Here is a 12,237-nt window from a genome sequence, read left to right as displayed (position 1 = left end):
TTATTGTTGTATCGTATTACATCTGCATATGTTTAAGTTTTGAATGTATGTTGAGGAAGAAATCAACTAAATATCCAGTTTGGGATATTTCAGTGGTATCAAAGCTTCGATCCTGCCATCCTATTGGGTATAATCAAAGATTTTATTCATAAACAAATTCCAAAAGATTTGTCATTTTTCAAGATGGAAATTGTTTACGAGAATTTTTTATTAGAACTTAAGAGACAAATTCGTTGAAATAAAAGTGTGTTGGATTTAAAGGAACTTTAATGCTTACAGGGTGAGAACGCAATTTTGGCACTAAGAATTTTGTTTAACAGTGACTGATTTGGAATAATAAGTCAGGCAGCTGCATCTCAAGAATAATACATTCGTTGCAGAATTCGAATGTATTTCGAAAGGTTATAGTTGTCAGGGTCTAGTGACAGCAGTTATAAAATCACTGAAGGCTTTATTATTATTGACAAGGAAGATTAATGGGCAGTTCCCGTTTTATTTATACAACCTTTACCCAAGAAGCAATTTGTATAGAATCTGAACGGTGTTCTCCTAGGGTCCATACTTCTGCCGTGGAATTAGAGTTTGTCTGAGATAAAAGATCAGGAGTGCTCGATACTTGAAGCTTATAATATTTTTAGAATATTGGGCCAGACAGTCCCTTAAATGTTAGGGCATTTCATTCTGTCAATGTTGAAAGTCACAGGTGATTTCAGAATTGATTTCCCTTATAAATAGTATGTCAAGCAACCACTTAAATCCTTCTTCGCAATTAATCAGTCACGCAATTGCCATTACCATTAGAAGCATCGAACAGTAGCTAGGAGTGTCGAAAGACAGTTTACTGGTTTGAATGTGCTATCGAACTTGGAAGGAATAAAGTCCCAATCGACCAAAGGAGGGCTCGTGAATGACCTTTGCCGTAGGTTTATTGAAGAGAATGCAGGCTCCAGGTGTTGGAAAATAATCAACTTTATGCAGGTCTGTGGAGCCAATTTGGGAAGCTGTTAAATATCGGGTCGGGAACAGCCAAAATAACGGAAGGAACCATTAATTCCGTCAAATAATGTAGACGTTTGGAGGAATTAACGGTCCAAATATATGTTCTATCATTAAAGTTGTGGCGAATACATTATTATTCTTTTCAACCTTGTCATGCATAGTTGGAATTTGGTAGCTGCAGAGATTACAGTTATAATTTAGGATTAATTCGATATCAATATACCGACTCAGCAAAAAGAGAAATATAATGCTCAAGCCAAGTGTCATGGTAACGCCTTGAAGCCACTCAAAGAATTTTTCATTGGAAGCAAGAGATTAAGCAGTAAATAATTGGGGGTTACGTTACTCCTATGCAAAAGGAAACATCCTCCTTATGTGTCTATAGCACAGAATTCTCATACAGACATTTTATTTGTTTCAAACTGGATGTTTACTATCATTTGTCGCCTTGTGTAATCTACAGACCTATTATGGTACTACTGTGGTATTGGAATGAACATTTCTTGTGATCTCAAACAAAAACTTTCAAACTGAGAACGTCCTTTCTATGGCAATGTTTTCATCAGGCACACCAAGAGGAGATTCAATAATCAATAATTGGAGAATCTTCAAAATAGACTTGGGATCTTTCACAAATGGTATTTTGTCTTTTCTCTTCAACATCTTTGTTGCTTTCCAAGTCAAAAGGTGATTTAAGATATATCGATGTTAAGATATCGCTTCCACATTCAATCTCTACTGAAGACACCATTCTATGCAAGCAATCCATTGTGTTCGGAGGTCCCAGCGATTGGTAAGAATGAAATAGTTCGTTCACCCACACTGGACGATTTTATTATTAACACTTAGTGAAAGTAACCGGCATTCACAAAAGTAAGACACGGAACAAGACCATGGGAATTAGGATGTATATGGTGTTGAAACTCATGAACGAGTTGGGCATTTTTGGATAGGATTAACAAGAGCTGTTTGTTCACACTCATTTTCTACTGACTGGTGGATTAAAAGCCAAGTCCAAAATGGGAATGCCAAGACCACAATATTCGGTAGCCTTGCTGGTATGTGTGGGTGTATAGTGCAGTGACATACATTTCCAACACTAAGGAGAATGTTAAAGCTAGCACCTGAATTGTTTGACATAATGCCTTGAAGAGAAGTCATCTCGAATAAAGAAATCAAATGATTTGAAAAGTTAGCGCTAAATGGAATTGATAAAAAGGCTTTAGAAACTTTATAGCAAATGCAATTGGTGATCCTGAAGCTAAATCCCACCGCCTTTTGAGTTTGCTTGCATGTTGCACTGAGATATAAGAAGCCATGCAAAACATGATGCTCAAGACCCGTGAAATGTTTTAAACATGCATCAGCTTGTTCAAAATATCTTCGAAACTTTCAAATAGATGCAATTGCCAAAATTAAATATGTTGTAGCGGCAGATGCTCTGGTATACTTGCACGCAAATGGAAAGCCTCTGAAATCCAATGTGCTGCAGCAATTGTGGGTGATGTTGCATCACGGGCGGTTACTAAGGTGGTTCAGTTGCAGAATGAAGGTTGACGGTTTGAATGACTAACGAAGGAAAGAAGGCAGGCAATGCCATAAAATGTTTTAGTCACCACCAGACTACAGTTGGACAGATACTATAAGGTTTGAGAAGCTAGGATTTATCTGGATATAAAGGCAATCATAAGAAGCAGGTCAAATTGCCTTGATTAGAAGCTTGAAAGGTACGATGAAGCTACAAGCACAGTTAGCCCAGAATTTTGAATCTGATATAAGAACATAAATATTCGACATTTATAGAGAGTATAAAAAACTTCTTACCCAAACTCAAAATGATTTATCATTCAGTGATTACATGGAATTTCGTCTAGAGCAGCAAAATAAGACTGATGTGGCAAAAAGAAAGTATATGGAATTGACTCAAGATCTCCTCCCAAAAGACCAGGGAAAAAATGTGTATGAGAAATTTCCAACAAAACAAAATCGTTGAATAGAAGTTCTTATAAAAGAGGAGCAGTCAACTACCATTGATTTACAGCCTTCTAGCAATTATGTAAAAGATGTTACTCAGGGTGCAAGTTTCTATGTTGGTGAATTATAGGTTAGTGTTGACAAGCAGGTTGATAAGGTCAGTTGCACACAAGGTAATAGCACGTTGAAATCTTTGTATGATGACCCATATATTCCTGATACCCATGACATGAATTTAGAGGAACAACCTAAGATGACACTACAAGACGATGAACTGCTTCAACAGGACAATAATGAAATGCATACCTTTTAGAACCAGTTGAAGGTTAGTGAACACATGGTTGTGGTGTCTTTGGTACGCTATGACAACACTCACAAGTTGGTTGAGGATCTCTACAGGAAGGTTCAAAGGGCAGTTGAAGGAGATTGGCCTTTTTTGATTTGCAAATGGTCAAAATAGCTCTCAAAACTATGAAATCAAATTATTTATATTTGCTCTCCGACAAGGATTATATTCTTAAGGTTGCTGAAATATATGTTGATGAGTCAAATAGAGAAAACAATGAGATAAGAGGAGCTCAACAGGGAGCTTAAGTATGCTCGTGAGACATTGGATGAAAATCAATTTTCTTTTCAGTAAGTAGAAAATCAGATTAGGGTCATGAATCACTCTCGGGAAAATGAGGGAAAGGTGAGGCAGCGGTTTTATCAAGAAATCATTAATGAACTTGATAGCATTCAACAGACGTATGACTTTGATGGCTGCCCTAAACAATCAAGTATGAAAACTTCAGATCACATCCAATTTGTAGACAACCCTTTATTTGAAGTTGTTGCTGATTGGACTTCCAATAATCCCCTTTTTGTGATAAACGAGGGAACTCCTTTTGATTGTCATGAAGAGGATGATTTTGATTTCAAGTTTTTGGGTCCTGGTACAATTCCTCGTAGGAATCTAGGTCACAAGATGGGAGGGGTGAACTAACTATTGTTGCTTGTCATTGGATCAGTCCAAACATGGTTTCTAGTTTCATTCCATACAGGTGTTGGATGGAATTCCTACATCAGCCATTGAATGGGTCTTGGTGGAGTGTTGATTTGAGCTATGTTTCAATCATAGTGATAAGTTTTTCACCTTCACTCTTATTCACAATACCTATGTACCCAGAGGTCCTCCAGATTGATGACAACAGTATGGTATTTGATGTGACCGCGATGTTAGTTTAATCGGGTCGTCACTATCTACTGGGTTATACATAGCCCCTTGATACATTTCTATCTCATCATATCAGTTAGTTATGACAACAGGATTTGGGATTCAGATGTTGACAATATGTATCTATGGTTTAGTGAGGATTTGGTCATAGTTCTACTCAATTTAAGACTAGATGTGAAGATAGTCATAGTTGTAAAGTCTACAGGTACACTGATATTTCATAGATTTATATGGATTCGGAGTCCAGTTGATGGATGCGTTGCAAAGAGACATCTTGCTTCATAGCATGGCCAAATTTGCTTTCAGATTGGACTACAGTGCTACCTGCAAATTCGTATGGGATCCTAGTGCTGATTGCTTGAGGACAAGCAATTCCAAGGAGGGGACAATTGTAATGTTAAAGACATAGTATATATAGTATTAAAATTGACTTGGAGAGCGTGGACCCAAAATATAAAAGGTCAATTTAATATTATATAGTGGGCAAGGAAGTCGAAGAGTCACAACGGTGAAGATAATAGGAGATGAGACTCATTCATTTGGCATGCTTGGTTTATTATTCAGATTTCAATTTCTCTCTTGGGAGAGTAATCGGAATGCTTCAGCTTTCAGCCAGTGTGAGGACGTAGCCCCTCGTGCCAGCAGACAGTGGACGCAAACCCATTGTCAATGAAGACGTCACTTCAGGTGTCCTGTATGCACTTACAGGTTCTTCTCTTAGTGTTCCAATCTGATTGTTAAGCCGTGTTTAAGATTGAATTTTTTAGTGTTGGTTATTGTATTGCTGTTGTATAATGCAATAACGTGTTTTAAGGAGTTGTATAAGAGTTTAATGGTTTTTATATTACTAGTTTGTAACGCATTTTCATATGCTCAATCCTAAATATTATTTTGGAAAGAACAAGTTATTATCTTGTGGAAATCCTTTTGATTTTTATTGTCGTATTGTATTACATCTGCATATGTTTAAGTTCTGAATGTATGTTGAGGAAGAAATCGAGTAAATATCCGGTTTCGGATATTTCAGTGGCACTACGTGAAGTAGAAAATCGAGAAATTGATCTTGGTTTAGAAATAATTTTGTCACATTCTTCTTCAGCTCAATCAGAAATCTTATCTTCTATTGCATCATCAACTAACATGCAACATTCACATACAACACGTGGAGGATCAACAGGTAACAAGAGTAGTTGATGAGCTTCATGTGCGAGAGTTAATACATTAAGATTTGGATTGCAGCCATTAGATTGTTGCCTTAACAAATGTGATAGGTGGGCATGATGTTGATTGTTAATCAGCCATGGAGGAGGAGACTATTAGAATATTATAATGTTTCTTTAATGGTCATCTTAGTTAGTCTTTAGTTTATTAGGTAATTTCTATTTCCGTCTTTAGTTCACGATTGTTTCTTTTAGAAACATCATCTTTGTAAATCTATACAAGGAGTTTGCATCTTCTCCATTTAATACAACTACAACGACATCGATTTATTATGTAGTTTCTATTTCCATCTTTAGTTCACAATTGTTTCTTTCAGAAACATCGTCTTTGTGAATCTATATAAGGAGTTTGCATCTACTTTGTTTAATACAACTACAACAACATTGATTTACCATAACAGAAACTTCATATCTCATGGGCAAAAACGATTAAAAAGCCCATCAAAAGTTTGAACTCTTGAAAGTGGAGAAGAAAGATTCACGAGGAAGTGCAACTTGCAGCCATGAGGAAAAGGCTTTGTAAAGGAACGCATTTGATTTTCAGCAGGTTACTCCTCTTAAAGCAGCTCTTGAGGGGGAGTACTCAACAAAGAAAGAAGTTCCACAAACCTTAGCTCATCTTCATATCACAAAAAGATTCATTAAATATCTCATCTGGATAGTTCACTTTGATGAGAGACGAAAGACCTAGGAATCGAATTTCAGCTTTGAGTTTATAAACACTTAGTGGGCACTTGAAGTGATAAAATCATATTACTTGCAATTGCTTTCAGGTAGAGAGTGTGCCATCACGTTTACAAGGAAGCTATCTAGAGGATTTGCAGGGAATGAGGAACAAGAAGCTATTTCAATGGTTATAAAGACCAAACAAATTAATGAATTTATGATGCGAGGAGTAATGAAATATCCGAGGGAAGCAATGGTTCTATTATCACTAGGGGTATACATGATTATAACACAAAGGTAGAGCAGCATGAGTGGGATACAGCTAAGGATAGTAGGCAGAATGTGCATGATGATGCAAGTTTTTTGCTCCATGCTATAAATAGTGAGATTCCTAACTCACATGGTAAGGTATGGAATTCTAGTATTGATTCAAAACTTCCATAGATGTTTGTTAATGCATTTCACGATGATTACAACATGAGATGTGCATGTTTTTTTCATTCAGCCCACCCGCTGATGACTTGATGTCCGAATGACACATAAGACTAGGGTGGATAACTGGTATAAGGTGCTTCTTTCTGCAGAGAAAGGAGCCAAATCTTGCAAGCCTTCTGTTTTCTTCTCCAGGATGGTCTCTATATTGGGATAAATGATAGGGAGGTTGTGTTGTGGAAGTTTGGCATTTCAATTGTAGCCAATCTAGAGCAGGAAGACTTTTTAGATATAGAGGCACATGAACAACCAATTTGCCTGTGGGATCCAAGTGGAGTGCAACCAAGGGAGGTTGTGAATCGTGATACAGGGAGATTTCAGCAAAATGAGAATACTCACTTTGGTTGACTTATTCTAGGTCACCTATCTGGTCATTTTCGACATATATGATCTGTCCAGGTCTTGGGATCCAAGGATTCACATGATGGATGGAATGCTTCCCATAATGTTGAAGCATGATAGTGTGGTCGATGATAGTTATATCAAAGTGACACAGTGGATTAGATGAGTGGCATCTTTATGATTGGTATCAAATCCTAGTATTCCTACTGGCATACATGTGTAGATATGCCATGTCCCTTCCTTTTTCGTAACTCTTGTGGATTTCACAATTAGCCTATTATTCATCCCAATAGGCTAATTTATGTGCATAAGGGATGTCGAGTGGTCACATGGTGCTTTAACGTCTTGGCAAGGAAAGACATGTTTGTTTCAACGTCATGGTGGAAAGATAAATGCTACTTTTTAAAGATTTCTTACTTGGCAAAGTATTCCAAAATATAATGTCACCGTATTCAAATTAAGACTTCAGCGTTAAGGAGACATTACCCACTTAAGTTATTCCTTGTCTTATTAGCTGCATGTTAAGAGAATGGTAATGCTTCTTGCATGGCTTCTACCAAGAACATATGGTTGTTTACATTGTTGTAAAGGGGATGGACTTTAAAAAAAAAATCTATAAACATCTTTGTTTTAGTTGTTGTGAGTACCAGTCTGAAACAGAAACCTCTAGACTTTATGGTTTGGATACTAACCCAGACTACACCTCTGGTGTAAGTTCAAACAGGGTTTACCATTGCGCTGAATCAACATGAACACTATGCTGGAATTTGGAATTTCTTTTCAGGTGTGCTGAATTGAGATTGAGTTTGGAAAATTATTGGTGCAAGGAACTGAGGTTGGGAATTTATTGTGAGCCTATTAAGGCTTCATTTTTTGGCTGCAAACTGAAAAAGACAGTGGGATGTGGGCTTTTAAATATCATATTGCAAGTCTGAGATTGTTTAGCAATCAATACGCAAATTGTGCCTCCAAACCTTGAACCTGTGTTCAGCTTTCATCGTGTACATCTCTAGAGGACATCGGGTCTTACTGTATATTTTGGGATTGACTGCAGCTACTTGTTGGTTCCTAGCATGTATCGTAGAGCTTGTTGTTAGGCAGAGTGACTGAAAAAACATTGACATGCCAGCATTCATTCCGTCACTTATAATTTATTCCTCAGTTGGGCTTCGAGCGGCTATAGGTGCATATACTTATGTTTGCATTACCTTCTTAGAATTGCTTTTCCCTGCATTAGTTCCCTCTGAAGAATCATAAGATAAGATTTGGATTGTTTGATTATATTGTAGACCTTTGTATTGCATCTAGCTCATTAAAGATTTTACTATCATGTTGAACAATTTGGAGTTCAATGAACTGTTCATGGAATCCTCTCTATCTGCATTTTTTAATAAACTTCATGGTGTTTTCTTCCAGGCTGAACCTTCATGCTTGGTATTCCAAGTTGTTTGTATGAGTTGATAATTCTACAAAATTACTTGTACAATAAATCATGTCCAGTATCAAATGAATACCCGAACAGTCAGAGTATTACAGTTCTAATTCATTCAGGAGAGATAACTGACAAACATTTTAGCTGGAAAGAATTACTTTTTTAAGGAATACAGCCACTAAGGATATTACAGTGGTATCAGAGCCTTGAATCTATCAGCCTGTGAGTTATTTGGAATTGAATGCAACAGCACCGCAAAGAACCACATAGAATTTGGAGACTGCCTCTAGCACCAGAGGTAGAACGGTCTCAGAATTTATTGGGCTTCTTCAAGTAAAAAACGTGTTGCAAAAATGGCAGATGATGGAGATGGAGAATTGAGGAATTCAAACAAGGCAAAAACAAGTAGCTGATGTATTGTAGCAGCTTACGGCAGCTATACAACAGTTAAATACAGGTCAAAGGAGGCCTCAAAGTCATCATAGTGAAGGTGGTAGTTCTGTTAATTCCCAACGAGGTATAAGAGCACCTACAGGTACATCTAATGGACCATTAATGCCTATTTTTGCTGAAAACAATGGTGAAGAGTAATTGGAGACTGTTGAAGTGGCAGTAGCTATTTGGGATAGAGTTATGGCAATGCATGTTGAGTGGAATTTGTTTCCAGATCATGTCAAAGCGGATTTGAGTTTTGTTTAATACATAGGGCAGCAAAGACAAATGACTAGGACAAGGCAAGATAAAAGGCACAGAATTCAAAATAAAGATTTGAAACATGCTTTCAATAAATTGTCCCTTCCCACATTTGATGGCAATGGTAAGGCATTAGCCCATGCTTGGATACACAAGCTGGATACTTTCCTGACACTTAAACACATGCCAGAAACAGAACTATTAAATTTGCTACCGTGCATTTAAATGGGGCAGTGTATGATTGGTGGCAACATAGGCTTGTTACACAGTATCGTAGGATGATTAATTCATATGAGAATTTCAGTAATAAATTGATCACCAGTATTGACAAGAAAGACAGAGAGGTGTATTATAGAGAGCAGCCTAGCTGAAACCGAGAAGTTCGTTAGATCTTTCCATTGAGGAATTTCAGAGACTTCTATCATGGTTCCTGATATGATAGAAAAAAGGAAGGTCATGTTATTTGTTGAAGGGCTGAATGAAAATTTCAAGGGAATCATGAAAGTGCTGAAACCAGACACCCAACAGGAGGCCATCAAGATGGCTCCTGATTTGGATATTTTATCCTCTATATTGCAACCCCTAGGAAACATTTAAACTGGGACATCACAGCCCACCACACTCTTTAGGGCTTGAAATCGAGACCTTGAATCTGATACCAAGCAAGGCAGCCACTATGCCAAAATCCCGGACTGGTAGTGAGTGGCATCGACCACCTTTAAGAGGGGTTTTTTTCCCACTAGATTTTCAGAGCAGGCCATCCCCCTCACAGACACTTAGTTGCCTTATCCTGGGTGGGTCCTAGACCTGGGAACGTGCCCAGCAGGAATCCACACCACCACACCATTTAGGCTGGGTCATCACGACTTCTTCAACTAAGTGCATTTTAAACAACCTCCCCTCAAACCACCTATCTTTATATATGTTTGTTTTTGAACCAGCATGTTAGCTTCCTCAACTAGCAATCTAGTAAAAAGGGAAACCACATCAAAACTCGGCAAACAAACTGACACTTTCATACCTAGATCTTCCCTGATCATGAGCTCAAGAAAGGTTGTGCTAACCCCATGTAAAATATGTCTACCACCTTGCAATAAGAGGAATGCTTGATTTAAACAAATCCTCAAAAGGATATTCAAATCCCAACACCTTCTCAGAGACACCGAGTCTGTAGTCTCATTACTATGACCTCGGCTTGACAAGAAGCTTAAATTTCAGAAGGAGATCCCCTCCACATAGAAAAAAACAAACAAGAGAACATATTTGGAGGGGGGGTGCTGCTGGAGAGGGATTACATCATCAATGTTTCAGACTGCACAACGGTCCATTATTATGAGAAAAAATTGTAATCTAATTACATAATTAATGTTCCTTGTATAGGTAACTCTTATCATAATTTATAAAAGGTGTCACAACTGGGAAAGCATTAATTATTAACTAGTTGAAAATTTCATTAATGATAAAGTTATTAAAAACCTACAAACTAGCCATTAGGCTAAGCATTTATTGAAATTAATTGTCACTGGCAAATTTAAAATGCTTATAAATACATCATTTCTACAGATTAAAATTTGATTAGTTAACTCATGAGCTATAAATTTCCAAAGGACCGGAAAAATCCCTTAGCTTGATAAGTATTGGATTCCAGGCTTCAAAATATCTGATTAAGATCATTGAGGCTCTCCTCAATTTCAACCACCTCCCTTCAATTACTTTTGTCGAAGTTGTTGTCCCTGGCAATGACCTCTATTTCAAACTTCAACCCCTTTGCTATCTAGGATCTAGTTTCATGCATGTGTTCCTAAATGATATGAACTGGAACTTGCAATAGCAATTTATTCATAAACATATCCAAATGCCAAATCATTCATGTGGAACATTGTTAAAGTTAAGCCCCAATCTGTGAAGTTGGGCAGGTTTTGTATCTTAAAAACATAAACAAATAATACACAAAAAATTGCAGATCGGTGTAAAGGATGCTTACTGTAGGTATTGCTAGTGCTAAACCTGCATTGGTACCTCTCCACAGGCGAAAGAATCCCTCCTGAAAATTCAGTGCAAGCATATTTGAAATTCTTTCATAAAATATTCTTCTTAACCAACCCAGAAATTAATGCATATGTATGAGTTTTCAATGACAGGAAAAGTTTAAATTGGGTGCACCTGTCGAATAATCTTGTAGAAGACATCCAGAGCACCTTTGTACTGAAAACAGCTAGGTGGACATAATGGAGTTGATCCAAATGCACCTCCGCGAGGACAAACTGGAGGACACTTCATCTCAGCAAACATCTGTGCATACAACCGCCTCAAGGGATGATAATCTATGATAAATGAAGAACAGCTAAATACTTATATCATATCCATGAGGAAGGCTATAGAACTTTGAAATACTGTATTAAGATAAAGTGAGGCCACGAGAACCCTCAAAAAGCTAATAAGAAACCCTGTTTAAGTGCAGATAACTTTTCATTCTCAAGGCACATTAATGTTATTGAGCCTAGTTACCACGTTGGCACTAATAAAGTTAAGGAAAACCTTCTAAAAAATTTAGTTAAACCAAATTTCTTAAATTAGCACCAAACCAAATGGTCAAAAGTTGATGAAGTAATAATAATGCCTAAATACAAGATTAATTTGAATAGTGCTTACACTAATCATAGACATCAAGTCAATCAAAACCGGCCGGTAGATCATCTTACTAAGGAATAATCATCAAATCCTGTGGCCGTTCTACTTGCAACTTGGTGTTTAAGTTATTGGTTATGTGGAGCGGATAGCTACTGAGTTTATTATTTGTGTAATGATCACATGGTCCAGTTTGACAGGTATAAGGCAATCTTATCATTACTGCAAGGGCCTGAAAAAAAAATATATTGTTTACATGTTCATTTATTTGGAATCAACTTGCACTTGGAGTGGTCCACTTAAAACATTGGACTGTGCCCAATTTGATAATCTGAATACATTAGAAATTTTCTTTTTTTTATGGGCTCATTTGACCTAGAGAAGAATGCTGACTATATAGGTTTAAAAAAATAAACAAATCATTCATAAAGGCACTGTCGATTTTTTATTGGAGTAGAACAGTTCCATATGTGCTTTTCTAGTATCATGAAAAAAATCATCTGTTGTTTTCATCTGAGATTTCGTAGTGATTTCAAATGACATGAATGAGCAGATACTAAGATTAAAAGTAGAGG

At 37.1% G+C, this 12,237-nt stretch overlaps 1 protein-coding gene across 1 annotated transcript in view; it reads right to left on the bottom strand.

Annotated features, from left to right (window-relative positions):
• The window catches only part of MTM1 (manganese tracking factor for mitochondrial SOD2), a 75,707-nt gene that overhangs the window by 47,367 nt on the left and 16,103 nt on the right, over window positions 1-12,237 (bottom strand). Inside the window, exons 3-4 of the mRNA XM_089792265.1 lie at window positions 11,198-11,326; window positions 11,019-11,078 (exon numbers count right to left, since the gene is read on the bottom strand). Coding sequence (XP_089648391.1) covers window positions 11,019-11,078; window positions 11,198-11,326 — 189 coding nt within the window. The remainder of the gene's footprint in view (window positions 1-11,018; window positions 11,079-11,197; window positions 11,327-12,237) is intronic.

Source organism: Cupressus sempervirens, chromosome 7 (assembly GCF_028749045.1).
Source record: "Cupressus sempervirens isolate cs-2001-9-10 chromosome 7, ASM2874904v1, whole genome shotgun sequence".
NCBI classification, from domain to species: Eukaryota; Viridiplantae; Streptophyta; class Pinopsida; order Cupressales; family Cupressaceae; genus Cupressus; species Cupressus sempervirens.
This window is presented reverse-complemented; position numbering and strand designations above follow the sequence as displayed.